The 27,042-nt window shown below is 46.5% G+C and overlaps 1 protein-coding gene across 1 annotated transcript in view; it reads left to right on the forward strand.

The window, feature by feature from the left end:
* Positions 1–27,042, forward strand: part of NPHS1 (NPHS1 adhesion molecule, nephrin) — a 77,647-nt gene that overhangs the window by 11,663 nt on the left and 38,942 nt on the right. Inside the window, exons 5-17 of the mRNA XM_089660405.1 lie at positions 3,504–3,635; positions 5,741–5,819; positions 8,176–8,279; positions 8,784–8,905; positions 11,286–11,457; positions 15,469–15,626; positions 17,400–17,541; positions 20,017–20,141; positions 20,625–20,790; positions 22,433–22,562; positions 22,642–22,814; positions 23,128–23,268; positions 25,876–26,016. Of these exons, the coding sequence (XP_089516531.1) occupies positions 3,504–3,635; positions 5,741–5,819; positions 8,176–8,279; positions 8,784–8,905; positions 11,286–11,457; positions 15,469–15,626; positions 17,400–17,541; positions 20,017–20,141; positions 20,625–20,790; positions 22,433–22,562; positions 22,642–22,814; positions 23,128–23,268; positions 25,876–26,016 (1,785 nt within the window). The remainder of the gene's footprint in view (positions 1–3,503; positions 3,636–5,740; positions 5,820–8,175; positions 8,280–8,783; positions 8,906–11,285; positions 11,458–15,468; positions 15,627–17,399; positions 17,542–20,016; positions 20,142–20,624; positions 20,791–22,432; positions 22,563–22,641; positions 22,815–23,127; positions 23,269–25,875; positions 26,017–27,042) is intronic.

Below are 27,042 nucleotides of genomic sequence, written 5' to 3' on the forward strand. Positions count from 1 at the left end.
AGGCCCAAGGACCCCGAGTATGGAGGAAGAATGGAGAGGCCCAAGGACCCCGAGTATGGAGGAAGAATGGAGAGGCACAAAGACCCCGAGTATGGAGGAAGAATGGAGAGGCCCAAGGACCCCGAGTATGGGAGAAGAATGGAGAGGCCCAAGGACCCCGAGTATGGAGGAAGAATGGAGAGGCCCAAGGACCCCGAGTATGGAGGAAGAATGGAGAGGCCCAAGTACCCCGAGTATGGAGGAAGAATGGAGAGGCACAAGGACCCCGAGTATGGAGGAAGAATGGAGAGGCCCAAGGACCCCGAGTATGGAGGAAGAATGGAGAGGCCCAAGGACCCGGAGTATGGAGGAAGAATGGAGAGGCCCAAGGACCCGGAGTATGGAGGAAGAATGGAGAGGCCCAAGGACCCGGAGTATGGAGGAAGAATGGAGAGGCACACACTGCAAGATGCTTGAAGTCCAGTGTGAAGTTTCCACAGTCTGTGTTGATTTGGGGAGCCATGTCATCTGCTGGTGTTGGCCCACTGTGCTTCATTAAGTCCAGGGTCACCGCAGCCGTCTACCAGGAGATTTTGGAGCACTTCATGCTTCCTTCCGCAGACCAGCTTTATGGGGATGCTGACTTCATTTTCCAGCAGGACTTGGCACCTCCCACACTGCCAAAAGCACCAAAACCTGGTTCAATGACCGTGGGATTACTGTGCTTGATTGGCCAGCAAACTCGCCTGACCTAAACCCCATAGAGAATCTATGGGGCATTGCCAAGAGAAAGATGAGAGACATGAGACCCAACAATGCAGAAGAGCTGAAGGCCGCTATGGAAGCATCCTGGTCTTCCATAACACCTCAGCAGTGCCACAGGCTGATAGCTTCCATGCCACGCCGCATTGAGGCAGTAATTGCTGCAAAAGGGGCCCAAACCAAGTACTGAGTACATATGCAGCTTCTACTTTTCAGAGGTGCGATATTGTTCTATGTACAATCCGTGTTTTATTGATTGCATGGAATATTCTCATTTTCTGAGATTGTGGATTTGGGGTTTTCATGAGCTGTAAGCCATAATCATCACAATGATGACAAATCACGGCTTGAACTATCTTGCTTTGCATGGAATGAGTCTCATATATTAGTGTCACCTTTTAAGTTGCTGCACTGAAATAAATGAACTTTTGCACCATATTCTCATTTTTTGAGTTTCACCTGTATATTCTTTAGATTTTTTTTAACATATAAAAAAGTAATTTTAACATATATTTGCAAATGCATTCCAAAAATGTAGATTTGTATTTTTAAAAATATTTTTCATATATTTTGTATTAAAAATGCATTTCAACATCAGCAGTATATATACATTTATTTATTTAAATATATTATGAAATATATTGAATATGGCCAAAATTGTAGCATTTCAAATATATTTTTCTTCCATATGGGGAGCCCGGCCATTTACACCAGGACATAACACAGATGAATATATGGTACATCCCCCCCCCATTTATAATGTAACTATATTTAATATCAGTGGATGTATCACCCAGTTACATAGTTTGTCTGGCTTAAAAAAAGACAAAAGTCCATCCAATTCAACCATAGAAAAATAAAAGTTATAATCCTACACCCACAGTTGATCCAGAGGTAGGCAAAAAAACCCCCCAACATACCATGATCCAATTTGCACCTGCTGTCAAGGTCATCCACAGCCAGGGGCGGACTGACACCTTATGGGGCCCCCGGGCAATAGGAAATCATGGGGCCCCTGTGTCCTTGCCCATACTTAAATCACACCCAAAAAAGCATATGAAGGGTACCAGGGGCATCTCATGGGTCCCCCTACTGACCCTGGGCCCTCTGGCAGTTTCCAAGGGCCCGAATGGTCAGTTTGCCCCTGTCCAAAGCCCAGGGTAAAGATGCCAAACTTCGCCCTCCCCCTACCCTCCAAACCCCCACCAACCCCCAATACCCCCCCCCCCAGTTTTGATATGCAAGCTTAGGGGATCCTACGCCCAGCAGTCACTCCTGTCAGGCGCCCCCAACCTCACAGTACACCATTGTGCCCAAGGCATCCGACCCTCCTGCCCTCCCCCCCCTTGTCCCGGCCCTGGTATCAGTCAGTCTGCCCCTCCTGCCCACCCCCCCTCCCCTTGTCCCGGCTCTGGTATCAGTCAGTCCACCCCTCCTGCCCACCCCCCCCCTTGTCCCGGTCCTGGTTTCAGTCAGTCCGCCCCTCCTGCCAACCCCCCCCCCCCGGCTCTGGTATCAGTCAATCCGCCCCTCCTGCCCTCCCCACCCCTTGTCCCGGCCCTGGTATCAGTCAATCCACCCCTCCTATCCCCCCCCCTTGTCTCGGCTCTGGTATCAGTCAGTCCGCCCCTCCTGTCACCCCCCCACCCCCCTTGTCCCGGCTCTGGTATCAGTCAGTCCTCCCCTCCTGTCACCCCCCCCCCCCTTTGTCCCGGCCCTGGTATCAGTCAGTCCGCCCCTCCTGTCAGCCCCCCTTGTCCCGGCCCTGGTATCAGTCAGTCCGCCCCTCCTGCCTACCCCCCCCCCCTGTCCCGGCCCTGGTATCAGTCAGTCCGCCCCTCCTGACCCCCCCCCCTTGTCCTGGCCCTGGTATCAGTCAGTCCGCCCCTCCTGCCCACCCCCCCTGTCCCGGCCCTGTTATCAGTCAGTCCGCCCCTCCTGCCCACCCCCCCTGTCCCGGCCCTGGTATCAGTCAGCCCGCCCCTCCTGACCCCCCCCCTTCCCCCCTTGTCCTGGCCCTGGTATCAGTCAGTCCGCCCCTCCTGCCCCCCCCCATCCCGGCCCTGGTAACAGTCAGTCCTCCCCTCCTGCACCCCCCCCCCTTGTCCTGGCCCTGGTATCAGTTAGTCCGCCCCTCCTGACCCCCCCCCCCCTTGTTCTGGCCCTGGTATCAGTCAGTCCGCCCCTCCTGACCCCCCCCCTTGTTCTGGCCCTGGTAACAGTCAGTCCTCCCCTCCTGCACCCCCCCCCCCCTTGTCCTGGCCCTGGTATCAGTTAGTCCGCCCCTCCTGACCCCCCCCCCTTGTTCTGGCCCTGGTATCAGTCAGTCCGCCCCTCCTGACCCCCCCCCCTTGTTCTGGCCCTGGTATCAGTCAGTCCGCCCCTCCTGCCCACCCCCCCGTCCCGGCCCTGGTATCAGTCAGTCCGCCCCTCCTGACCCCCCCCCTTGTTCTGGCCCTGGTATCAGTCAGTCCGCCCCTCCTGCGCCCCCCCCCTTGTCCCGGCCCTGGTATCAGTCAGTCCGCCCCTCCTGCCCCCCCTTGTCCCGGCCCTGGTATCAGTCAGTCCTCCCCTCCTGCACCCCCTCCCCTTGTCCCGGCCCTGGTATCAGTCAGTCCGCCCCTCCTGCGCCCCCCCCCCTTGGCTCTGGTATCACCTTTCATTCCTTTGCGTATTTCTGTAAATTATGTTTCTTTCCTATATATCAGTCTTGTGTTCCCGGAGATGCTTCCATCGTAACCCTTTCATTCCTCTCCCACCAGTCCCTCCGGAAGCGCCGGTATTCAAGGACCACGTGGCGGGCAGCACGGTGACCTGGGTCTACGGAGAGGAGTATCCTGTAGCTTGCAGCACCCAGAATGCCAAACCGGCAGCAGTTCTGACTATTACCAAAAGTAAGAAGGAGCGCAAGAAGGAGGGTTTGTCTGGCGAAAATTGGACCCTGTCCATCATTACAAGTACAGCAAGTTAGACAGAGCTCCGCCTCATTTCCTGGCTGGGGAGACGCCCAGCATCATCTAGCACTTTCCTTCTCAGCCTGACCGCCCCTGGCCCCTCCCCTTTCATTTATCGGATTTCAGTTCTTTCAGTCGTGAACGCTCAGTGTCAAATTTTTTTGTAGCCTGCCTGACATCCTTGGCATTTTGATATTTGCATAACTCCTCCCACTGATTGCATCAGGGCTGAGGGGCTTGAGAGGAGTACTGAGGCCGGGTGCTGGGATGTTTTTAGAAAGCTACGTACAGCACCCCGCCGGCCCCTCCCACCAGCCTGCATTGCATAGAGAAGCAGAGAGACCCAGTGATGACATCTGAAAAATGTGTGAAAAATGGCGGCCGTGCTTGCAGTGCTATTAATTCACAATGACAACCCAAAACGCACATTTTTGGCACCACAAAACCCACAAAAGTTGAGCTTAAAAAAGAAGGTGCAGGAGCTTCTTTGGCGCATTTGTCGCACTTGACATTCAGTTGATTGAGCTGCACTACGCACGTTGTATTAAAGTGCATCGGAAAAGCGTAAAAGGTGCAAAAATGCGCGCCCAGGGGCTGCTAGGTGTGAATGGGGCCTAAAGCTGGCCATACACGTGGCCAGGGGTGGACTGAAAACTCATCGGGTCCCCGGCCAATAGAAAATCATGGGGCCCCTGTGTCCTCGCCAACACTCAAACCACACCCAAAAAAAGCCTATGAAAGGTATCAGGGACATCTCATGGGGCCCCCTACTGACCCCGGGCCCTCGGGCAGTGCCCGAGCGCCGAATGGTCAGTCCGCCCCTGTCGAGAGTTCAGGGCAAAGATTCCAAATTACCCCCCCAACCCCCATTACCCCCCCCCCCCCGTTTTGATATGCAAGCTTAGGGGATCCTACGCCCAGCAGTCACTCATGTTAGGCACCCCAAACCATACGGTAAACCATTGTGCCCAGGGAATCCGCCCCTCCTGCCCACCCCCCCACCCCCCACCCCTTGTCTTTGCCAACACTCAAACCACACCCAAAAAAAGCCTATGAAAGGTATCAGGGACATCTCATGGGGCCCCCTACTGACCCCGGGCCCTCGGGCAATGCCCGAGCGCCCGAATGGTCAGTCCGCCCCTGTCCAGAGCTCAGGGCAAAGATGCCAAATTACCTCCCCAACCCCCAATACCCCCCCCCCCCCCGTTTTGATATGCAAGCTTAGGGGATCCTACGCCCAGCAGTCACACCTGTCAGGCGCCCCCAACCATACGGTATCAGGGATATCTCATGGGGCCCCCTACTGACCCCGGGCCCTCAGGCAGTGCCCTAGGGCCCGAATGGTTAGTCCGCCCCTGTCCAGAGCTCAGGGCAAAGATGCCAAATTACACCCCCAACCCCCAATACTCCCCACCCCGGGGTTTTGATATGCAAGCTTAGGGCATCCTACGCCCAGCAGTCACTCATGTCAGGTGCCCCCAACCATACCGTAAACCATTGTGCCCAGGGCATCCAACCCCCCTGCCCACCCCCCCCCCCCCCCACCCCTTGTCCCGGCCCTGGTATCAGTCAGTCCGCCCCTGCACGTGGCGATACGGGAATGAAAATTTTCTATTCCCCTTTTTGTTGAATAAAAACCACAAAGCAATCGGAGACATAAATGGCGGCTTCCCTCAACTGCAACAAAATGGGATCCAAATTGCTCCAATTAAGTGCGACAGAAAACTTTGCTTTATAAAAAATTGCTTTAGCTGTTTTTTTTTTTTATTTTTCCCGTTTTCCATTCCATTTCAATTCACTCTTTAAATAAACGCTATCGCGGCTGTCGATTGATGGCCCAAATTCCACTTTGTGATCGACCGTATTCTAGTGGTCGGTCAGTAGATTGCTTGGTTTTTAGCCATTACCGCAATTCATATTAACGATTCCTGGTGTGTTAAAATTGGTTGAAATTGACTGAAAACAGCGCCGCGCGCGTTGGTTTGAGTTAGAGAATGACTTCACTGCCACCCAGTGGTGATGAACATCTGATGTCTCGTGAGCAGGTGGTGTGGAAGTCACCGTAGAATCCAGTAACAGTCCCGGCTCCGAAGAAAAGCTGGAGAATACAGAGGTAACAGCAAGGTGAGTCTATGGGGGATATGGTGAGGGCTTCGAAGTGAGCCTAAAGTCAAATGTCTTCTCCTGTCGTATCTATGAAAAGTAAAATTTGATGACTAACCCTACTTACCTGAAAGAAAACTGATTCTACGTTGTAACAAAAAAAAGTTCAGGTAGTTTTTCTTCAGCTCCGCTAAACGGAGAAAGGTTTGTGGACACCCGACCATCACACCTACCGATATGGCCCAAAGTATGGGGACACCCTTCGAAATGATTGCTTCCAGGTGTTTCCAGTGAAGGGTTCTGTTAATACTACATTCATGCAAAGACATTGTAGACAATTGTGCTCTTCCAACTTTGTGGTAATCGTTTGGTGAAGACCCTTTTCTGTTCCGGCATGACTGTGCCTCTGGGTACAAAGCCAGCTCCCTAAAGACATGGTTTGACTGGTTTGGTGTGGAGGAACCTGAGTGTCCTGCACAGAGTTCTGACCTCACCCTACTGAGCACCTTGGGGATGAATTGGAATGAATCAGGTCTTCTCTACCAACATCTCCATAAAGACATGGTTTGACCAGTTTGGTGTGGAGAAACAGGGGTCCTGCACAGAGCCCTGACCTCAACCCTACTGAGCACTATTGGGATGAATTGGAATGAATCAGGTCTTCTCAACCAACATCTTTATAAATACATCGTTTGACCAGTTTGGTGAGGAGGAACTTGAGTATCCTGCACAGAGCCCTGACCTCAGCCCTACTGAGCACTATTGGGATGAATTGGAATGAGTCAGCTCTTCTCAACCAACATCTTCATAAATACATTGTTTGACCAGTTTGGTGAGGAGGAACTCGAATATCATGCACAGAGCACTGACCTCAACCCTACTGAGCAATATTGGGATGAATTGGAATGAGTCAGCTCTTCTCAATCAACATCTTCATAAAGACATTGTTTGACCAGTTTGGTGAGGAGGAACTCGAGTACCTGCACAGAGCCCTGACCTCAACCCTACTGAGCACTATTGGGATGAATTGGAATGAATCAGGTCTTCTCAACCAACATCTTTATAAATACATCGTTTGACCAGTTTGGTGAGGAGGAACTTGAGTATCCTGCACAGAGCCCTGACCTCAGCCCTACTGAGCACTATTGGGATGAATTGGAATGAGTCAGCTCTTCTCAACCAACATCTTCATAAATACATTGTTTGACCAGTTTGGTGAGGAGGAACTCGAATATCATGCACAGAGCCCTGACCTCAACCCTACTGAGCAATATTGGGATGAATTGGAATGAGTCAGCTCTTCTCAATCAACATCTTCATAAAGACATTGTTTGACCAGTTTGGTGAGGAGGAACTAGAGTACCTGCACAGAGCCCTGACCTCAACCCTACTGAGCACTATTGGGAGGAATTGGAATGAGTCAGCTCTTCTCAACCAACATCTTCATAAAGACATTGTTTGACCAGTTTGGTGAGGAGGAACTTGTGTATCCTGCACAGAGCCCTGACCTGAACCTTACTGAATACCATTGGGATGAATTGGAATGAGTCAGGTCTTTCTCAATCAACATCTTCATAAAGACATTGTTTGACCAGTTTGGTGAGGAGGAACTCGAGTATCCTGCACAGAGCCCTGACCTCAACCCTACTGAGCACTATTGGGATGAATTGGAATGAGTCAAGTCTTCTCAACCAACATCTTCATAAAGACATGATTTGACTGGTTTGGTGTGGAGGAACTTGAGTGTCCTGTACAGATTTCTCACCTGAACCCTACTGAGTACCTTGGGGATGAATTGGAATGAGTCAGGTCTTCTCAACCAACATCTCCATAAAGACATGGTTTGACCAGTTTGGTGTGGAGAAACGGGTCCTGCACAGAGCCCTGACCTCAACCCTACTGAGCACTATTGGGATGAATTGGAATGAGTCAGCTCTTCTCAACCAACATCTTCATAAAGACATTGTTTGACCAGTTTGGTGAGGAGGAACTCGAGTATCCTGCACAGAGCTCTGACCTCAACCTTACTGAACACCATTGGCATGAATTGGAATGAGTCAGGTCTTTCTCAACCAACATCTCCATAAAGACATGATTTGATCAGTATGGTATGAAGTAACTTGAGTGTCCTGCACATAGCTCTGACCTCAACCCTACTGAACACCTTTGGGATGGATTGAAGCATGGATTGTGAGTCATGTCTTCCCAAAAGTGCAGGGGGCTGATATAGCCACAAAAAATGGGATGTCTAGCAAGATCATATAGGTGTGATGATCAGGTTTCCACAAATTTTTTGAATTCATAAACTATGAGCTCAGATTTGATGTTAGGGTGACCTTTAGAACTGCCGTTGCGTAAAATGTTTTTTCTCTTACAGAATCAATCCGCAGAGCACAGATAACGGACACCTCCTGCTCTGCTTCGCCACCAATGGAGCTCTTCAGGCCCCACTGACCGTGAGCTTCACAATGAATGTTCTATGTGAGAAAATACTATACTGTACCCACATTTTATCACGGTGCCCACTATTCTTGCCAGCATACATAGACTAGTACAGGGCAGGGTAGATCACAGGAGCCAGGTCACCAATGGGCCTAACAGCTGGCGCCTAACTTTTTTTTTGGGCCTCCTCTGTTTCTGTTGGTGAAAGCCCCCTGGTTCTTTATACTTATATCCTAGACTGGATTGACTGGCTGCTGAATAGGAATGAGTTCAGTTAGGAGATACCTATTTTTCTGCATATTACTGATTAGAGAGACAGTACCATCGGTGTTAATGAGCTGCTTAGACTAAATTTGCTTGAAAAAAAGGCCTACTTTTTTTTGTTTATTTAGAGGGTGTTTTTAGGGGGTATATTTAGAGTAGTTTAGTTACATTCATGTTGTGTTTTGTACTTGTGTGACCCATACAAATTTGAGGGCCTGTTGTCCCTATTGGAAGTTACTGTGGCTTTTTTTTTGTCACTGACCCTGTGCCTTTCTGTAGTTCCCCCTGAAACTCCGACCATCGATGGCTACGAGGGACCCTCCATAAAAGCAGATGAAAAGTTAAAACTGACCTGCACGTCCAGGAGCGGGAACCCTCTGGCGACTTTGCAATGGCTAAAGGTTGGCAAACCCAAAAACTTCAGATAGGAAATAAGTCGATTTTGTAACTGATGACCTTGAAAAAAAAAGAATCAAAAGCCCACATCTTAATTTTTACTTTTGGATGGAGTATGGATATTCAGCCTCCCTCCTTGCCTTAGTGACTGTTGCCCCCCAAAACAGAAATTGGCGGTACACTTTAGTAATTTTGCAGTTCTCTCCAGAATATGAGATGATGGGAGATCTTCCAATGGGGACACCTCTTTTGGTGATGACTATCTAAGACAGTGGTTCTCAACCTTTGGGGGTCGAACGACCCTTTCACAGGGGTCCCCTAAGACCATCAGAAAACACATATTTCTGATGTGTAAAGAGCAGCTACTGTGTTGAAAGCAGCAGTATTGGACGTAAAACGACACTCATGAATTATAATTACTGGGTAAATCATTTTATGGTTGGGGGTCACCACAACATGAGGAACTGTATTAAAGGGTCGCGGCATTAGGAAGGTTGAGAACCACTGATCTAAGAGGTACTTTCTAGTCACGTTGGAGAGATTTGCTCCCACTTTCTGAGGGAATCCTGCCAATGGGATAAAAACAGTAAATAAAAATGTCTGAAAGGGGTTCTAACCCCTCACCACTATCAGTCTTTTTTAAAACAAAATATCCTGCCATATTCACCACAAGGTGCAGATTTGGCAAGCAGAAACCCCTGTCCCAGCGCACCTCTCTGATTTAGTTTCACTTGCTAGAGGCATCAATAATGTGACTTTAGGGCTACACCTGATAAGTGCCATCTATCTCTCCAATAACTTTCTTGACCATTAAGTGCTTGCTTACCAGTTAAGCCCAGATGCCAAGAAAAGACAAATCAAAAGGGCATACAAGGGAGGGTCAATAAAGTCACCCCCCATAGGACAGGACAGTGGCTGGGCACGCCTTAGATTTAAAGCCCCCCCAAAAGTCACGTCCTTAGTAATAAAGTGGGAACAGGTTCGGAGGGGTCAAGGGGATGCTATTCCGGCTGATAAATGTAAAAAGTAGACCTCTTGTGGTATCTGATTGTAGGCAGGTCCTTGTGTATATATACAGTATATACAGTATATATATAGGGTTTTTTTTCAACAGGAACATGGGGGGGAATGCAGTTCCGGCACCTCCTGCACTGAATGTATGTAACGGTGCTGGAATGTCTATTGATGCTGGCTACTGGGGAATCTGTTGCCACTGGAGGGGATCCATTTTTGCATGGTAGAAGCTCTATTGTTGCTGGTGGGGATCTATTGTTACTGGGGAAGGTCTGTTGTTTCTGGTGGGGGGATCTATTGTTCCTGGGGAGGTCCTTTTGTTGCTAGGGGTCAATTGTTGCTGGAAAGGATATACTGTTGAGGGAGAGGTCTATCAATGTTGGCTGCTGGAAGATGGGAAGGTGGGAAGGGAGTTGGAACCATTGGTCGGTGCTCGAAGGTAGAAGGGGGTTGGAACCATTGGGTGGTGCTTGAAGGTGGGCAGGGGGCAGAGACAAGAAGTGACTCAGAGGTGGAGAGTTCTTGCACCTATTCTCTGAGAATAAAAGCCCTGGATTTATATACAGAGTATATATATATATATATATATATATATATATATATATAGAAGGTTTTTTCAACAGGAACATGGGGGAACGCAGTTTCGGCACCTCCTGCACTGAATATATGTAACGTCAATGGGTGCTGGAGTGTGTTGGAAGGTCTATTGCTGCTGGCTACTGGGGAATCTAATGCCACTGGAGGGGATCCAATTTTTCATGGTGGAAGCTCTATTGTTGCTTGTGGGGATCTATTGTTACTGGGGAAGGTCTGTTGTTTCTGGTGGGGGGATCTATTGTTCCTGGGGAGGTCCTTTGTTGCTTGGGGTCAATTGTTGTTGGAAGGGATCTACTGTTGAGGGAGAGGTCTATTGCTGCCGGAGAGTCCATCGATGTTGGCTGCTGGAAGATCTGTTGTTGCTGCTAGGAGTCTATTGTTGCTAGGGTGGTATTTTGTTCAGGGGGGTCCATTGTTGCTTAGGGCGGGCCTATTGTTACTATTTTTGTGATCTATTTTTACTGTTTTTCTTGTTATCATTAACAAACTCCATACAAATTACTTATCACCACAGAATGACACTTGGCTCTGTATTCTCTAAAAACTGGGAGGTGGGAAGGGAGATGGAACCATTGGGTGGTGCTCAGAGGTGGGCAGGGGGCAGAGACAAGAGGTGACTCAGAGGTGGGGAGTTCCTGCACCTATTCTCTAAGAAAAAAATCCCTGGATATATATATATATTGTCTACTTATGTTTTGCCCTTTAGGATGTACATACTACTGCTTGTACTTCTTCAAATAATTTTTGTCACCGTGTTTCCCTTCTCTCTTCCAGAACGAGGAGGTGGTGCACACTGGCTGGGAGACTGATTCCAAGAAGAGGTTGTCCAAGAGTCACCTGACCCTTGACATCAAGGCGGAGCATAACAATGCCGTCATACGCTGCGAGGCTGTCAATCATGTGACACCGATGGTCCTCCAGGCCAGCATCACTCTCAATGTCGTGTGTAAGTGATCCGCTTCAGAATTTGTCTTCCTTTGTATCGACTTTTTCCCCACATTCCAATCCATCCAAATTGTTCCTGCGGTGAGTATGTCTGCCTTGGCATGGTCAAAGCAAAGTCAACCTGTCCTAGAATTTTTCCAGGGTGGAAACAGTGCTGAAATGCAGAATCCAGTGATGCCTGCAAATATTGGCATTGGTCTTCAAACTGATCCCTGTGTCCCTCTGGCAGTCCCTTGGATTGCAGCTCCTGGATGTACTTGGGGCCTCAGCTTCTACCTAAGCCAAGAAGAAAGTGGAACTACACTGCATATGTGCACCACAAACCAAAAACTTTAATTGCTTACTCACCTATCCATGTCTCTGCTTTATATTGTTGAGATAACCACCCCCCCCCTAGAATTTCTGGCTGTGGCCATCTTAAGTAAAGGCAGCTGATTCATGTTGCATTTACTTCCTGGAATCCATCTGCCTTTAGCTCAGGCATGCAGGCAGGAGGGTGTGCTTAGCTGAGAAAACCCCTCCTCCACTCCTGAAGACTCCTGGAATGTATGACATCATTTGTCTAGGCCAGGAACCCGGAAGTAACTAAAGAAATGTAAAAAAAGTTTAAAACAAGTAAGTATGATATACTTTCCCATCTATTTACTCATTCTAGCAACATAAGGATTAAAAATAGTAATTGTTGATTTAGAGAGTGAAGTTCCTCTTTAAAGCAGAAATCCGGGCAAAATGTTTTTTGGACCATGCAGTGGGGCTGTGTCCACACTGCATGGGCCACCTGCTTGTTTTTGCCTAAGGGTCATAAGAGTGAAGATATACTCAGGGGCGGACTAAAAACTCATGGGGCCCCGGGCAATAGGAGATCATGGGGCCCCTGTGTCCTTGCCTACACTCAAACCACACCCAAAAAAGCCTATGAAAGGTAGCAGGGGCATCTCATGGGGCCCCCTACTGACCGCGGGACCTCGGGCAGTGCCCGAGTTCCCAAATGGTCAGTCCGCCCCTGGATATACTTATATAATCCGCTGATCCTCGGAGCCCAAGGCCAGGCCCTGATACTTCTTCCCCCCTGCACGCCAGTGGTTTTGTGAATGGATGCTTCCTGACGTCATCATGCCCATAGACCGGCTCCAGGCGTGAGGACGGCAGGAACAGTCCACTACTGGACGTGGGGGAGCGCGGCTTTCCGGAGGATCGGAGGACGAGGTAAGTATAGCTTTTCCACTAAACCCCTGGACAAAACGAGCAGTTTTCCCATGCAGTGCGGGCACAGCCCCACTGCATGGGAAAATACAAATTTACATGGAGTTCTGCTTTAAGCACTGGCCATCTATGAGCTAAATCCACCCCAGCCAAGAGTTGTCAATGCCAGCGCCTCTGCTGCCCAATGACATTCTGAAAGTTGGATGACTATGGTGGGAATTAGTCCCAAGAGGAGCTTAATCTTCAGTTGAAACAAAGGTTGAGGCCCTGTGTAGACATGGACTTAGGAACCAAAGGACTACGCAGGGGAAAAAGAGATCATCTGGAAGACTACTTGAAAGCCCCCATACTTCAGGACTTTTGTAACCTTAGAAACCCCAGCTCATTTTATGACGTTGTTTTTGTCAGCACTGGCTTTTAGCTCTTGAAGCCCCTGTGGCACCCTTTAGTTCCTGTCTGGGAGTGTTGAATAGAGATAAGCGTATAATGGAAAGTCCTTTGGTGATTCCATGGAATGGACCCATTTATTTGTCTAATATTGTTGTAAAAATTTTGAAGATACTCACCAATAAAAAAATGGCGGTGCGCTTCCTGTGCCTCCACCGGCTTCGTGGGACATGGGGGATGCAGGATTATGTGCAAAATAGGGGCTGTCCTGCAGACAAATGGACACTTGAAGCCTACTGTATCAACATGTCCTTAAGAAGAAATGGGGTAATTTTTTTCACCTTACAAGTCAACTTTGAACTCTCAAGGCCATGCTGATTGAGTAGCAGCTCATGTTCTAAGAAAGAACACATTGATACATAAGGTCTTTGGCAGTTATTGGATGTTCTCTTCTCCTAGCCTACTAGTGAACTAGTAAACCCTGGTCCAAAGGAGCACAGTGACCGTGGACTTCCCTCCAAGGACTCCCCACCATCTGCATGAACACCAGACACCCAATGATATCCAGTGGCACCCTTTAGCTCCTGTCTGGGAGTGTTGAATAGAGATTACCCCTCGTACGTTGTTTGTTGTTGTTGTACTGTGCCATGTATTGTCCCCCCTATTGTACAGCGCTGAGCAAACCCTTTGGCTATATAAACTCGTAGTAATAATAATAATAATAATAAGCGAATAATGGAAAGTCCTTTGGTGATTCCATGGAATGGACACGTTTATTTGTCTAATATTGTTGTAAAAATGTTGAAGATACTTTCCCTCACCAATAAAAAAATGGCGGTGCACTTCCTGTGCCTCCACCGGCTTCATAGGACATGGGGGATGCAGGATTATGTGCAAAATAGGCAGCTGTCCTGCAGACAAATGGACACTTGAAACCTATTGTATCAAAATATCCTTAAGAAGAACTGGGGTCATTTTTTTCACCTTACAAGTCAACTTTGAACTCTTAAGGCCATGCTGATTGAGAAGCCGCTCATGTTCTTAGAAAGAACACATTGATACATAAGGTCTTTGGCAGTTATTGAATGTTCGCTTCTACTAGCCTACTAGTAAACTGGTAAACTCTGGTCCAAAGGAGCACAGTGACCGTGGACTTCCCTCCAAGGACTCCCCACCATCTGCATGAACACCAGACACCCAATGATGTCCAGTGGCACCCTTTAGCTCCTGTCTGGGAGTGTTGAATAGAGATAAGCGAATAATGGAAAGTCCTTTGGTGATTCCATGGAATGGACACGTTTATTTGTCTAATATTGTTGTAAAAATGTTGAAGATACTTTCCCTCACCAATAAAAAAATGGCGGTGCACTTCCTGTGCCTCCACCGGCTTCATAGGACATGGGGGATGCAGGATTATGTGCAAAATAGGCAGCTGTCCTGCAGACAAATGGACACTTGAAACCTATTGTATCAAAATATCCTTAAGAAGAACTGGGGTCATTTTTTTCACCTTACAAGTCAACTTTGAACTCTCAAGGCCATGCTGATTGAGAAGCCGCTCATGTTCTTAGAAAGAACACATTGATACATAAGGTCTTTGGCAGTTATTGAATGTTCGCTTCTACTAGCCTACTAGTAAACTGGTAAACTCTGGTCCAAAGGAGCACAGTGACCGTGGACTTCCCTCCAAGGACTCCCCACCATCTGCATGAACACCAGACACCCAATGATGTCCAGTGGCACCCTTTAGCTCCTGTCTGGGAGTGTTGAATAGAGATAAGCGAATAATGGAAAGTCCTTTGGTGATTCCATGGAACGGACCCGTTTATTTGTCCAATATTGTTGTAAAAATTGTGAAGATACTTTCCCACACCTATAAAAAAAATGGCGGTGCACTTCCTGTACCTCCACCGGCTTCGTAGGACATGGGGGATGCAGGATTATGTGCAAAATAGGGGGCTGTCCTGCAGACAAATGGACACTTGAAGCCTATTGTATCAACATGTCCTTAAGACTGAGGTAATTTTTTTCACCTTACAAGTCAACTTTAAACTCTCAAGGCCATGCTGATTGAGAAGCCGCTCATGTTCTTGGAAAGAACAGATTGATACACAAGGTCTTTGGCAGTTATTGGATGTTCTCTTCTCCTAGCCTACTAGTGAACTGGTAAACCCTGGTCCAAAGGAGCACAGTGACCACAGACTTCCCTCCAAGGACTCCCCACCATCTGCATGAACACCAGACACCCAATGATATCCAGTGGGAATTCTACTTTATAGCTCAGTGTTATAAACTGATACATCATTCTTCCTTAGCAACTGCTGTCCTCGTATAGTACTCTGTTACTAGGGCATTGATGTCACATATGGGACGAATAGCTGAAACATACACTTTTGTCCTCTTCTCTCTCATTTTCTTGCAGTTCTTCCCACTAAAGTCACCATCCTGGGCTCCACCGCTGGTGCAGAGAACACAAGCCTTTCACTGTCCTGCTTTACAGCTTCCAGCAATCCCCCTGTCTACATTCGTTGGTGGCTAGGACCGGTGGAGCTGGGAGATGCGGTGGTCACCATAACTGATGTAAGTGCTAACCTGAATGTTATTATTCATTAAAGTGACATTGCTCTTAGTAATTGAAGTCTAAAGAGACCTCTAAAATCTAAACTGCCAGGTTATAGATTACCCTCCCTGAAGGAAGGCAGGCTATGGTCAGTACAACAAAGATCCTGAAGATATTGTGTTCCTTTATTGCTCTGGTCCAATGCCATGGGACTGACAACTGGTATGTTAGGTCATGTGACTTGTAGTAGCATGTGTGGTGGGCTCTGATGCCAGCAGAAATGTCTTTCACGTATACTAAAGGCTATGCTGAACTCAATACCTCCATTGTGGTTTCTGGTGGCTCCAAGGCAAATGACCTGGAACCAAAGAGCTACAAAACCCATTTTACACATTCAACCCCTTCTATTATGGGGATTTTATGAGCACAGATCCAACCTTACTGTTTTTGGCCACTTTAACAGGAGGAACCACAAAGCACCTGCACGTTTGTTGAACTATGCACCTATGTTTTTCTACGTGGTCCCATTCACACACAGAAAGCAGAAGGTCTTGACTTCAGCTCTCACCGCCTACTCGCTATCCAAAGGAGCACCTCCCTATTGGTTGCTGAGTTGCCCTGTTGGATAGTGGGAGACATGCCATAGACCTGCAGCTTCTTCCAGCATGGGATCAGGTTCAGGAATCTTGAAACATAAGTGATTTGCAAAAGGACTAAAGGCCATCAGGTACACTGTGATAGGTTCACCTAAAATAGGCAAAACAAATCCAGCATTAGAAGTCATGTTGTTCCATAAGACCTTGTTCACATGGTGGACCCTTCTATTTTCCAGGAAGAGAGACAAATCAGTGTATTTAGCATTGCTACAATCGAGAGTTTGTCATTTGTGTGTAGGCAGGCGCAATCCACTGCAGGTCTAGCTCAAGAGGAACATGGTTCCTCTTTGGTTTTCTGGATCACTGGGGGAGCTATCTTATTGGATGCTGCCACCCCATGTGACTCTGGTGGCCATCTTGGGTCAGGCAGAGTCTATTTGAGACCCTGATTCTCAGGCTTTTGTGCACATTTCACATTTAGGTAGTGTAGGGACAAGTCACTCATCTGTCAGGGACAGTATTAGCAGCAGGGAGCAATTCCAGATGAGTAGGGAAAGAGCAGGGACATGTCATCTTTCATGTAGGCCTCCCCATTTTAGTAAAGACTAGCCAGGCCTCATTCTATCCCTGAGACAGATGCTGTCGGTGCACCCAAGACCTACTGTTATACTCTTCGCTGCAACATTCTGTGAGTATGACAAGTTGGGTTGTCTTCCCGCCGGGTAGTGGTGCTTTTTTGAACTTTAAGTTCTATTTTCTGCAACTGGACTCTTAAGTGTTCACTGCTGCCACACCACACCACACCTCCTCACATGTTGACGTCTATTTTGAAGGAATTTTGAAGGATTGGCTTGATGTTTGGATGGGTATGGAATAACGTTTATTTAGATTTATTGCTTCTCTAACATTCTATTGCTTTAATTTAACTAGACCGCCGATATTTAGGTGGTCTCTGAGCTTTGTAGAGAAGCAGAGGGTTGAGATAATGGCTCCATTACAGCCGGGGAAACCAAGCTCTTCCCTCAGTCCTGGTGTTCTTGAAGAAATATCCTTTCTTTCCTGTATTAAAAACATCTTGTTTTTTGTATTTATGGCCAGCTGCACCAGTGTCTGTGAGCCCATTCCTTTGATGTAATATTTGTCAGAAGTTTTTTGTTTGTTTCTAATAAAGGAACAACATTTTTTTTTATCCTTTAGTCTGATCATGGCGGGAAGGTGAGCATGTCCAACATTACCACCGTAGTGCAGAGAGAACATAATGGAATGCAGCTGACGTGTGAAGCCTTCAATGAAGCCATTCTTTACACCAAGGCCAATAGTGTTCAGCTAAGCGTACAATGTGAGTAACGGGTGACCTTGAGAACTTCAATTCAATTGTATTATTTCGAATTTTAAGCAGTCCTGTGCCACTGTACACATCAGTCAGTCATTTATGCTAATCCTATTCACAGTTATCTATAAAAATATATTTATCTATACAATGCTTGACATACTATATTTGACCCTGTGTTGGCTATGAAGCTAAGGTAAGCTTCTGTTGTCTTCTGTTAGTTGTTTTAGGTTACAAACAGGGACGGACTGACAACTCATGGGGCCCCCAGGCAATAGGGGATCATGGGGCCCCTGTGTCCTTGCCCAAACTCAAAAAAGCCTATGAAAAAGTTACCAGGGGCATCTCTACTGACCCTGGGCCCTCGGGCAGTGCCCGAGTTTCCAAATGGTCAGTCCGCCCCTGGTTACAAAACTTTCACTTGGTCGTGTCTGTGAAGGTTCTCATTTTTCTAGGTCATGGTCAGAGGCAGACTGACAACTCATGGGGCCCCCAGGCAATAGGGGATCATGGGGCCCCTGTGTCCTTACCCAAACTCAAAAAAGCCTATGAAAAAGGTACCAGGGGCATCTCATGGGGCCCCCTACTGACCCCAGGCCCTCGGGCAGCGCCCGAGTTTCCAAATGGTCAGTCCGCCCCTGGTCATGGTATATCTAATAGTTAGTCAAGTCAACTGGACTTGTTCTGTAATGTTGAAGACATTTCCTAGCTTCTTCAAACCACTGCTTCAGATGTAATGAGTAGCAATAAAATACCCCAGCATTTCTAACCACACAGGTATTGTCCAGGAACAGGATGGGTGAAGTTGTGGAACCACCCTTCCCCAGTGGTGTATTTAGGTTTTGTGCTGCCCTAGGCAACACAAAAATTGTTTGCCCCCACAGACAGGTGCCAACACCCCCCCTCCCCCTCCTGCAGAGAGAGCCTGACATTGACCAACCCCACCCCTACCCCCCACCCAAGGGAGAGCCTTCCACTATGCCCCCCCACACAAAAATTGTTTGCCCCCATGGACACGGGCCAACACCCCCCCTCCCCCTCCGGCAGAGAGAGCCTGACATTGACCAACCACACCCCTACCCACCACCCGAGGGAGAGCCTTCCACTATCCCCCCCCACACAAAAATTGTTTGCCCCCACGGACACGGGCCAACACCCCCCTCCCCCTCCAGCAGAGAGAGCCTGACATTGACCAACCACACCCCTACCCCCCACCCGAGGGAGAGCCTTCCACTATCCCCCCCCCCACACAAAAATTGTTTGCCCCCATGGACACGGGCCAACACCCCCCCTCCCCCTCCGGCAGAGAGAGCCTGACATTGACCAACCACACCCCTACCCACCACCCGAGGGAGAGCCTTCCACTATCCCCCCCCACACAAAAATTGTTTGCCCCCACGGACACGGGCCAACACCCCCCCCTCCCCCTCCAGCAGAGAGAGCCTGACATTGACCAACCACACCCCTACCCACCACCCGCGGGAGAGCCTTCCACTATCCCCCCCCCCGGCAATAGAGAGAAAGACACTCATCTTCACACCTCCAGACATCCCAAGGAATGAGAGTCAGGCTCTGCATGCACCATCAAGCAGCCCACAGCCTCTCTCTCTGATCCCACCTGGTTCCCATGGCATGCGTGTCCCTTCTTCCATCCCTTCTTTTGGGGGGAGGTGCTGCCCCCCCGAAAGATACCGCCCTAGGCAAATGCCTTGTTTGCCTTGTGCTAAATACGCCTCTGCCCTGCCCTAGTTACATAATTCCAATCTGGTTTTCAGGAAGTCTGTGTAGTTGTTAATCTGGGGTAGAGATGTAAAAACAGCATCATATGTGGAAGACTTTCACCCCTTTTAAGGGATAGTTTTCCAGTTTGACGTAGATGGCCTCTTTCACCCCGTTGTGAACCAGTTGTCCTCTCTGTGCAAAATGTGCAGTGCCGTTGTAAAGCCATCTTTTTTTCATGAAACGTTTAGAGATATTTCTAGAAACCTTGCTGACTTCTTTCTTTAGGAAAAGTAACTTATCAGTATGATTTTCTGGTCCTGTAGACCATGGTTTCTCAACCAGGCTTCCATGGAACCCTGGGGTTCCTCCAGAGATTTCTAGGGGTTCCTTAAGCAAAAAACAACTTCTGCCTCTCAGATAAGTTCCCACTGACACCATTGATCTTTTTAGCTATCTGTAAGGGGGTAATTCTTCCCAATGACCACAAGTGTAAGGAGCATTCTTCCCAATGACCACAAGTGTGAGGAGCATTCTTCCCAATGACCACAAGTGTGAGGAGCATTCTTCCCAATGACCACAAGTGTGAGGAGCATTCTTCCCTCTGACCGTAACACGAATGTATCATGAGTTACAGATATAGGAACTTTTAGCAGGGGTTCCCTCAGGCCAGAAAGTTATTTCAGGGGTTAAAAAGGTTTAAAAAGGCTGCAAAACCAAATGTATTTTAAAGTTTGACAGTTGAATTTTTACACTGTTTTTCAGATCCCCCCCAGAAAATATGGATAGAGGCTCCTCCCCTAGACAAGCGTTTTCGTGCCGGTACACGTGTCAAGCTAACCTGTTTCTCCAGTGGGGGACATCCAGCACCCCGACTTATTTGGCTGAAGGTAATTGCCAGTGAAGGACAGATTTCTTCCCAAAAACAAGGTGCCCATCCCCTGTAGTGCTGGGACTTGCCCCTAATTCTCAGTTCTGTTGCACAGAGGCTCTTCATCAAGTTGATATTTTTCCATAAGCAGTAATGAGCACCTCATTACCACATTGTCAACTCATCTTACTGCCCTCTGGGGTAGTTCTAGATGGTCCAGTCCTTCCCGATATATTGTATTAGGTCACAATGACAGCTTAATTTGCATGGCCAAAAAGATCTTGGAGTCCAGAAAAATAAAACATGGCATTGCTTTATTTTGACTTCTTTGAGGATAGAGCCAGAAGACTGAACCTCACACTTATTTATTTTCTGTATGGTTCAGTCTTGCAGCTCCATCATTGTACACACACTGTTTGAAGGTGTCTTGCCACCCAACACCCCATAATATTTTATTGGGGGAATATAGAAATGCATTACAAATACCCCTGTCTTCATCCAGGAAAAGAGACCAGTGACAGATGGTAAACAGATCATTGCAGGGAAGATTGTCTCTCGGGAGATCATCCTGGAAACTGTTCCGAGCGACAACCAGGCCACGTATCGCTGCAATGCCACAAATGATGGAAAGACTATACTATCTGCCACAACCAAGATCCATGTTCAGTGTAAGTAACAAACTTCCATCATACAGTCATTTTATTCCTGCCATGATGCTACAAACAATATATGGCCAACCATTTGTGGACAACTGACCTGACCATCAGACCTACACTATGTTGGGAAAAGCATGTGGGTCGCCTTTCAAATGATGGGGTTCAAGTGTATCCAGTTAAGGATGCTGTTAATGCTAAAGCAAAAATAGACATCTTAGACAAATGTGTGTTTCCAACAGTTTGGGGTAGGCCCTTTTCCGTTTCATGCATGACTGCCCCCATGTACAAAACCCAACTCCACAAAGACGTGGTTGGAGAAGTTTGGTGTTGAGAATCTCAAGCCCTGAACTCAACTCTAATGAAAAACTTTGGGATGAACTGGAATGATCATAGCAAGCCAGGTCTTTTCAGCCAACATCAGTACAAATGCTCTTTTGGCTCAACAGTCACAAATTTCTGCAGACACATGCTAAAGTCTTGTGGATAACCTTCCCAGTAGAGTGAAGGCCATTATAGTCGAAAAGGGAACTCCATATTAATGTCCATGGTTTTAGAATGGAATGTCCACCAAACTCATGAAGTAATGGTCAGGTGTCTATCAGCCATAGGAACTTCACCTCAATGTAACTCGTTCACCTCTCAAGTTGCTGTGGTGACATAAAAGGAAATTTTTACCTCCAAATACCAGAGATGGGAAATAGGAATCTTGTGTCACTCAAATCTTCATCCCCGGACACATCATTCTAACATTACTCTAAAGTCATGGTCTATGGTGTATTGATGACATCTTCCTATTTTGTCTCCACATGATCTATGTAAGGGTGTCAGGCATCTAAAATATTATTTTGGCAAGTTGCATGTATTTACCAAAATCTTGGCCCGCAGTGAGGTTGGGTGACCCAACGTAAGACTATCACCAGGGCTTCAGTTTTTCCAGCAAGGCATTGTCTGGTGGGTCATTCTCATCTGGGAAGTCATAAAGAACCTCTCAGTGGTATGAAATGGCCATGCACTAGGTGGCTTCCTGAAGCCATATTACATATTTCTGTCTGTGAAGATGCCCATTTCTCCAAGTCATAGTATATCTAGTAGTAGTTAGTCACATTCAGCTGAACCCTTTCTGTAATGCTGAAGATGTTTTGCAGCTTCTCCAAACCACTTCTTTAGTTATAATGAGTGACAGGAACATCTCCCAGAATTTCTATCCATACAGGGAGCACAGACATCTTCATCCAATCATCATGGAATTGAGGCGTAGCTAGAACCTTCAGGGCCCCTGTGCAAGGAGCCCTTCCTACTGGTCCCAGGGCCCTTCCCTCCAAGCCTGGGGCCCTTGTTTATGAACTCAGGGCCCTTCCCTCTGGGGCAGGAGCCCTTCCCACTGGGACCCTTCCTACCATCTTGGGGCAGAAGCACGACCTTTGTGACCCTGGTAGTTCTGCCACTGCCATGGAATGTGTCCAGGCAGATGTCCAAGAACAGGATGGGAGGTGTTAAAGTTATGGAACCATCCAGTTCTAGTGTCATAACCTCATCCTTGGTGTCAGGCAGACTGCATAGGTGTTAATCATTCTATTATCATGGCTGAAGGTGTGAATTGTTGTTGGGGTAGAGATGATAAAATGGCATTACATCATGTTTTTTGTGCTTTTAGTCCCACCTATAGATGTGAAAATCACCAATGAGTCCAAGGCGTATCAACGGGGCAGTAACATCACTCTGGTGTGCCGAAGTGGCAGCAGCAACCCCGAGTCCACCATAACATGGGTGAAGCAAGGAGCCATGTGAGTAACACCGAGCTCCTTTCAGGAAACTAGAAAGTTTTGTACTGATGCCCCATATTAACCAAACCTCTGTCTGCAGTTTGAAGGGCAAGGACCTGGTGGTGAAAAATGCTGAATATGGTGGAAAGTCAACCTCCAGCAAAGTCACGTTGAGCTTGTCCTCAGCGGACAATGGAAAACGAGTGGCATGCGAGGCCTACAGCAATGTCCTGAAGGAGGGAGTCAACACTTTCTACAAGCTCAATGTGCTTTGTAAGTTCCTTTCTTAGGATTAGGTTATATGTTTTGTATATCTCAATTTAAAAATATGAACATTAATCAAGAACATGCAACGCTGAAATACTGGTAAACACTTTCACTTGGTAATCCTGCAGATAACACACTTCCTGTCCCTGGGTGGCTACACTCACTCCTTCAGTGTATCCATGGAGGCAGCCATGGTTGTCACCCTGGGCTGCTCTCCTGATATGGACTACAAACATGTCTGTATCTCTTCATCTCCTTTGGCTATCCTTTTGGGAACATTGTTTTTGATATGTGACATCTATTGATCTTGTTGTTTCAGTTCCTCCAGAGTTCACTGATGATCAGCCAAAGGTTGTCCAGGCTGTGGAGCATGGCGCGGCTCTAATCCCCGTCCACATTCGGGCCAACCCAGCAGAGGTCACCTACACCTGGTCACGGAGGGGGGAGACACTGAACAGAGGTGAGGTACCGAGGTGTTTTCACATCCACTGCTCCTTGGGTGGGTTTTGCAGAATCCTCTATAAACCCCACAGACTATGAGAACCCTGGAGATCAACCCTTCCTGAGATGCTGCAACCAACCATCTACCATCAACATACCATACATGGTCAACGTTGGTTAGATCACACAGCTTCTCAGTCAGATGTTTGGTTGATCATATCTGCATATCTATCTATCTATCTATCTATCTATCTATCTATCTATCTATCTATCTATCCATCTATCTATCTATTATCTATCTATCTATCTATCTATCTATCTATCTATCTATTATCTATCTATCTATCTATTATCTATCTATCTATCTATCTATTATCTATCTATCTATCTATCTATCTATCTATCTATCTATCTATCTATCTATTATCTATCTATCTATTATCTATTATCTATCTATCTATCTATCTATCTATTATCTATCTATCTATCTATCTATCTATCTATCTATCTATCTATCTATCTATCTATCTATTATCTATCTATCTATCTATCTATCTATCTATCTATTATCTATCTATCTATTATCTATTATCTATCTATCTATTATCTATCTATTATCTATCTATCTATCTATCTATCTATCTATCTATCTATCTATCTATCTATCCATATCTTGTTTTCTTTCTTTGTTTTCTCTGCATATCTATCATCTATTTCTTTCTTTCTTTCTTTTTCTCTCCTTCCTTCCTTTCTTCCTTTCTTTCTTTCCTTCCTTCCTTCTTTCCTTCCTTCCCCTTCCTTCCTTCCCCTTCCTTCCTGCTTTCTTTCTTTCTTTCTTTCTTTCTTTCTTTCTTTCCTTCTTTCCTTCTTTCCCCTTCCTTCCTTCCTTCCTTCCTTCCTTCCTTCCTTCCTTCCTTTCTTCTTTCCTTCCTTCCTGCTTTCTTTCTTTCCTTTTTTCCTTCCTTTCTTCTTTCTTTCTTTCCTTTCTTTCTTTCTTTCTTTTTTTCCTTCCTTCTTTCTTTCTTTCTTTCTTTCTTTCTTTCTTTCTTTCTCTCCTATGTATAAACACAAGTATGGATGCACATAGCCCGAATGGCTCCTATGCTGTAAATTCATATATTTGAAACAACATTGACAAAAATATATTTTCTGTACATAGCGGATATCCTGCTGACCCATTCCATTGAAGGGCAGTGCAATCCTGCCAGGAGCCAGCAAGAGGGCTGACAATGTACAATAGCTCAGGCAGTAGACCGCTGACCCCTGCCTGGCCGCTATGAGCACAGTTTGTAATATCCTGAAGAGAATGATCCGGATAACGTTTTCCAGGAAATTCATATTATAATTCTTTCATGATGTTCCTTTTTGTTGTTATAGTGAGCTACAGGAGCGTCTGCACAGAAAGTAATGAGTTATGGCCCGGCGGGACGCACAAAGTTTGCACAACAGCGAGTAAACAGTTACCTCGCTTTTTGTGTTAAAGTACATAGACTGTTCCATTATTCCTTGTGAATTAAACAAGAGCAGCTCCATTGTTCTATCATGCATTATTTAAATGCTCTGAAAACCCTTTTTGTAATACAATCTTATTGCAATGTACAGCCTGGAGGTATTTTTACTGGTGCTAATGGAGATGAATTAAATGAGCAGATAGCGCTCTGCAGAGGGCGACGGCGACATCGTGAGGATAAAAAGAAATATTACATGACATTAAATACAGCAGAAGGAACCAATAGACATTAGACGCATATTGCCTTCATGTCGAATAAGAGAAAAATATGATTTAAGAAGTTCCTATATCTATATTGATTACAAATATAATAGATAGATAGATAGATAGATAGATAGATAGATAGATAGATAGATAGATAATAGATAGATAGATAATAGATAGATAGATAGATAGATAATAGATAGATAGATAGATAGATAGATAGATAGATAGATTGATAGATGGATGGATGGATAGATAATAGATAGATAGATAGATAGATAGATAGATAGATAATAGATAGATGGATGGATGGATGGATAGATAGATAATAGATGGATAGATAGATAATAGATAATAGATAGATAGATAGATAATAGATAGATAGATAGATAGATAGATAGATAGATAGATAGATAGATAGATAGATAGATAGATAATAGATAGATAGATAATAGATAGATAATAGATAGATAGATGGATGGATAGATAATAGATAGATAATAGATAGATAGATGGATGGATAGATAATAGATAGATAATAGATAGATAGATAGATAGATAGATAGATAGATAGATAGATAATAGATAGATAGATAGATAGATAGATAGATAGATAGATAGTTGGATAGATAGATAGATAGATTGATAGATAGTTGGATAGATAGATAGTTGGATAGATATCAATAGATAGATAGATAATAGATAGATAGATAGATAGATAGATAGATAGATAGATAGATAGATAGTTGGATAGATAGATAGATAGTTGGATAGATATCAATAGATAGATAGATAATTGATAGATATCAAAAAGTAGATAGAGATCCTCACTGGGACGGTTTGTTTAGAATTGCAGGAGATGTTGGTACTATACAATGGATAATAATATGAACGATCATTTTTCTCCTATAGAGGGAGCTTACAGACATCACCTACGCGGAGCCGGCGCTCTGGAAATTTGGAACGTGAGCCGCGCTGATTCCGGGGACTACACTGTGACCTGTGAGAACACAGAGGGCAAAAACAGCACAGTGGTGACCCTAGACGTACATTGTAAGCACCTACCTGTTATATAGAGAGCAATGGTCCATTGATATTATGGGGTTGACTTGCTAAAACTGGAGAGCGCAAAATCTGGTGTAGCTGTCCATGGTAGCCAATCAGCTTGCAGGATTTATTGTTGAAGCTTAATTGAACAAGCTGAAGTTAGATGTTGATTGTATTTTTCTGCAAATGTAGCACCCTCTTAGTTTAGCTAGGGGGAGCTATAATCTTGATTGTCAGTGAGGAAGGCTGAGTAGCAGCCTAAGTGTAATAGCCAGAAGGTCAAATTGCAGTCAGGAGCTGAGAGGGTCTGCCGGCCGGCCCCTCTGGAATTTCCTCCTGCTCTAGGGTTTTGTAGGAAGGCCCTAGAGGCGGTGGGTGGATATAAGGAGTGGCTGGCTTGCACTCTTGAAGGATCCTAGCCAATCCTCAATAGGAGGTTGGAAAGGGGCTGTGATATCCTTAAAGGTGTTGGAGCCTGCTCAGCTGCAGGGGAGTTCAGGTGCAAGGCAATGAAGAAGATTTGAGGCTGAAGACAGGAGGCTGCAAGGAGGCCCAGTGGGATGGGGCCTACCTGCAGGCCTGGAACTGGAAAGGGAGAACCTCAAAGTTTCACTGGCCCTAGACTGAGGACCACCTGTATGGCAGGAAAGGAGCGGCCCAGCTGGAAAGGCCTGGAAGCAGCCACCGACCCACCAGCGGTACAGGAGAGAATGTGAGTGAGTTCCTCTGCACCCCCTGAGTGGATAGGGGAAAGAGTACTGTGGTGGGAACCCAGATTCGCTATCTACTTGGTACTGTCTGCTACTTAAAGCAACAGACACCCGATCCCCTGCCCAGGGATACCTCCAGATTGCAGGGTGAGGAAGAGGAGTTCATCTAGGGCCTGGGGTGGTACATTGGGAGATGCTGGCTAGCTCTTCAACAGAGACTGTACTGCAGAGAAGGCTTGCAAAAATTCCATGAAGTTGTCCTCAGCTCATCGGTTTCCTTGGGCATCCTGTACACCCCTAACCCTATCCAAGTTCAAATCCC

Source organism: Staurois parvus, unplaced genomic scaffold (assembly GCF_062004578.1).
Source record: "Staurois parvus isolate SC_StPar_1 unplaced genomic scaffold, SC_StPar_1.0 ptg001239l, whole genome shotgun sequence".
Classification (NCBI taxonomy): domain Eukaryota; kingdom Metazoa; phylum Chordata; class Amphibia; order Anura; family Ranidae; genus Staurois; species Staurois parvus.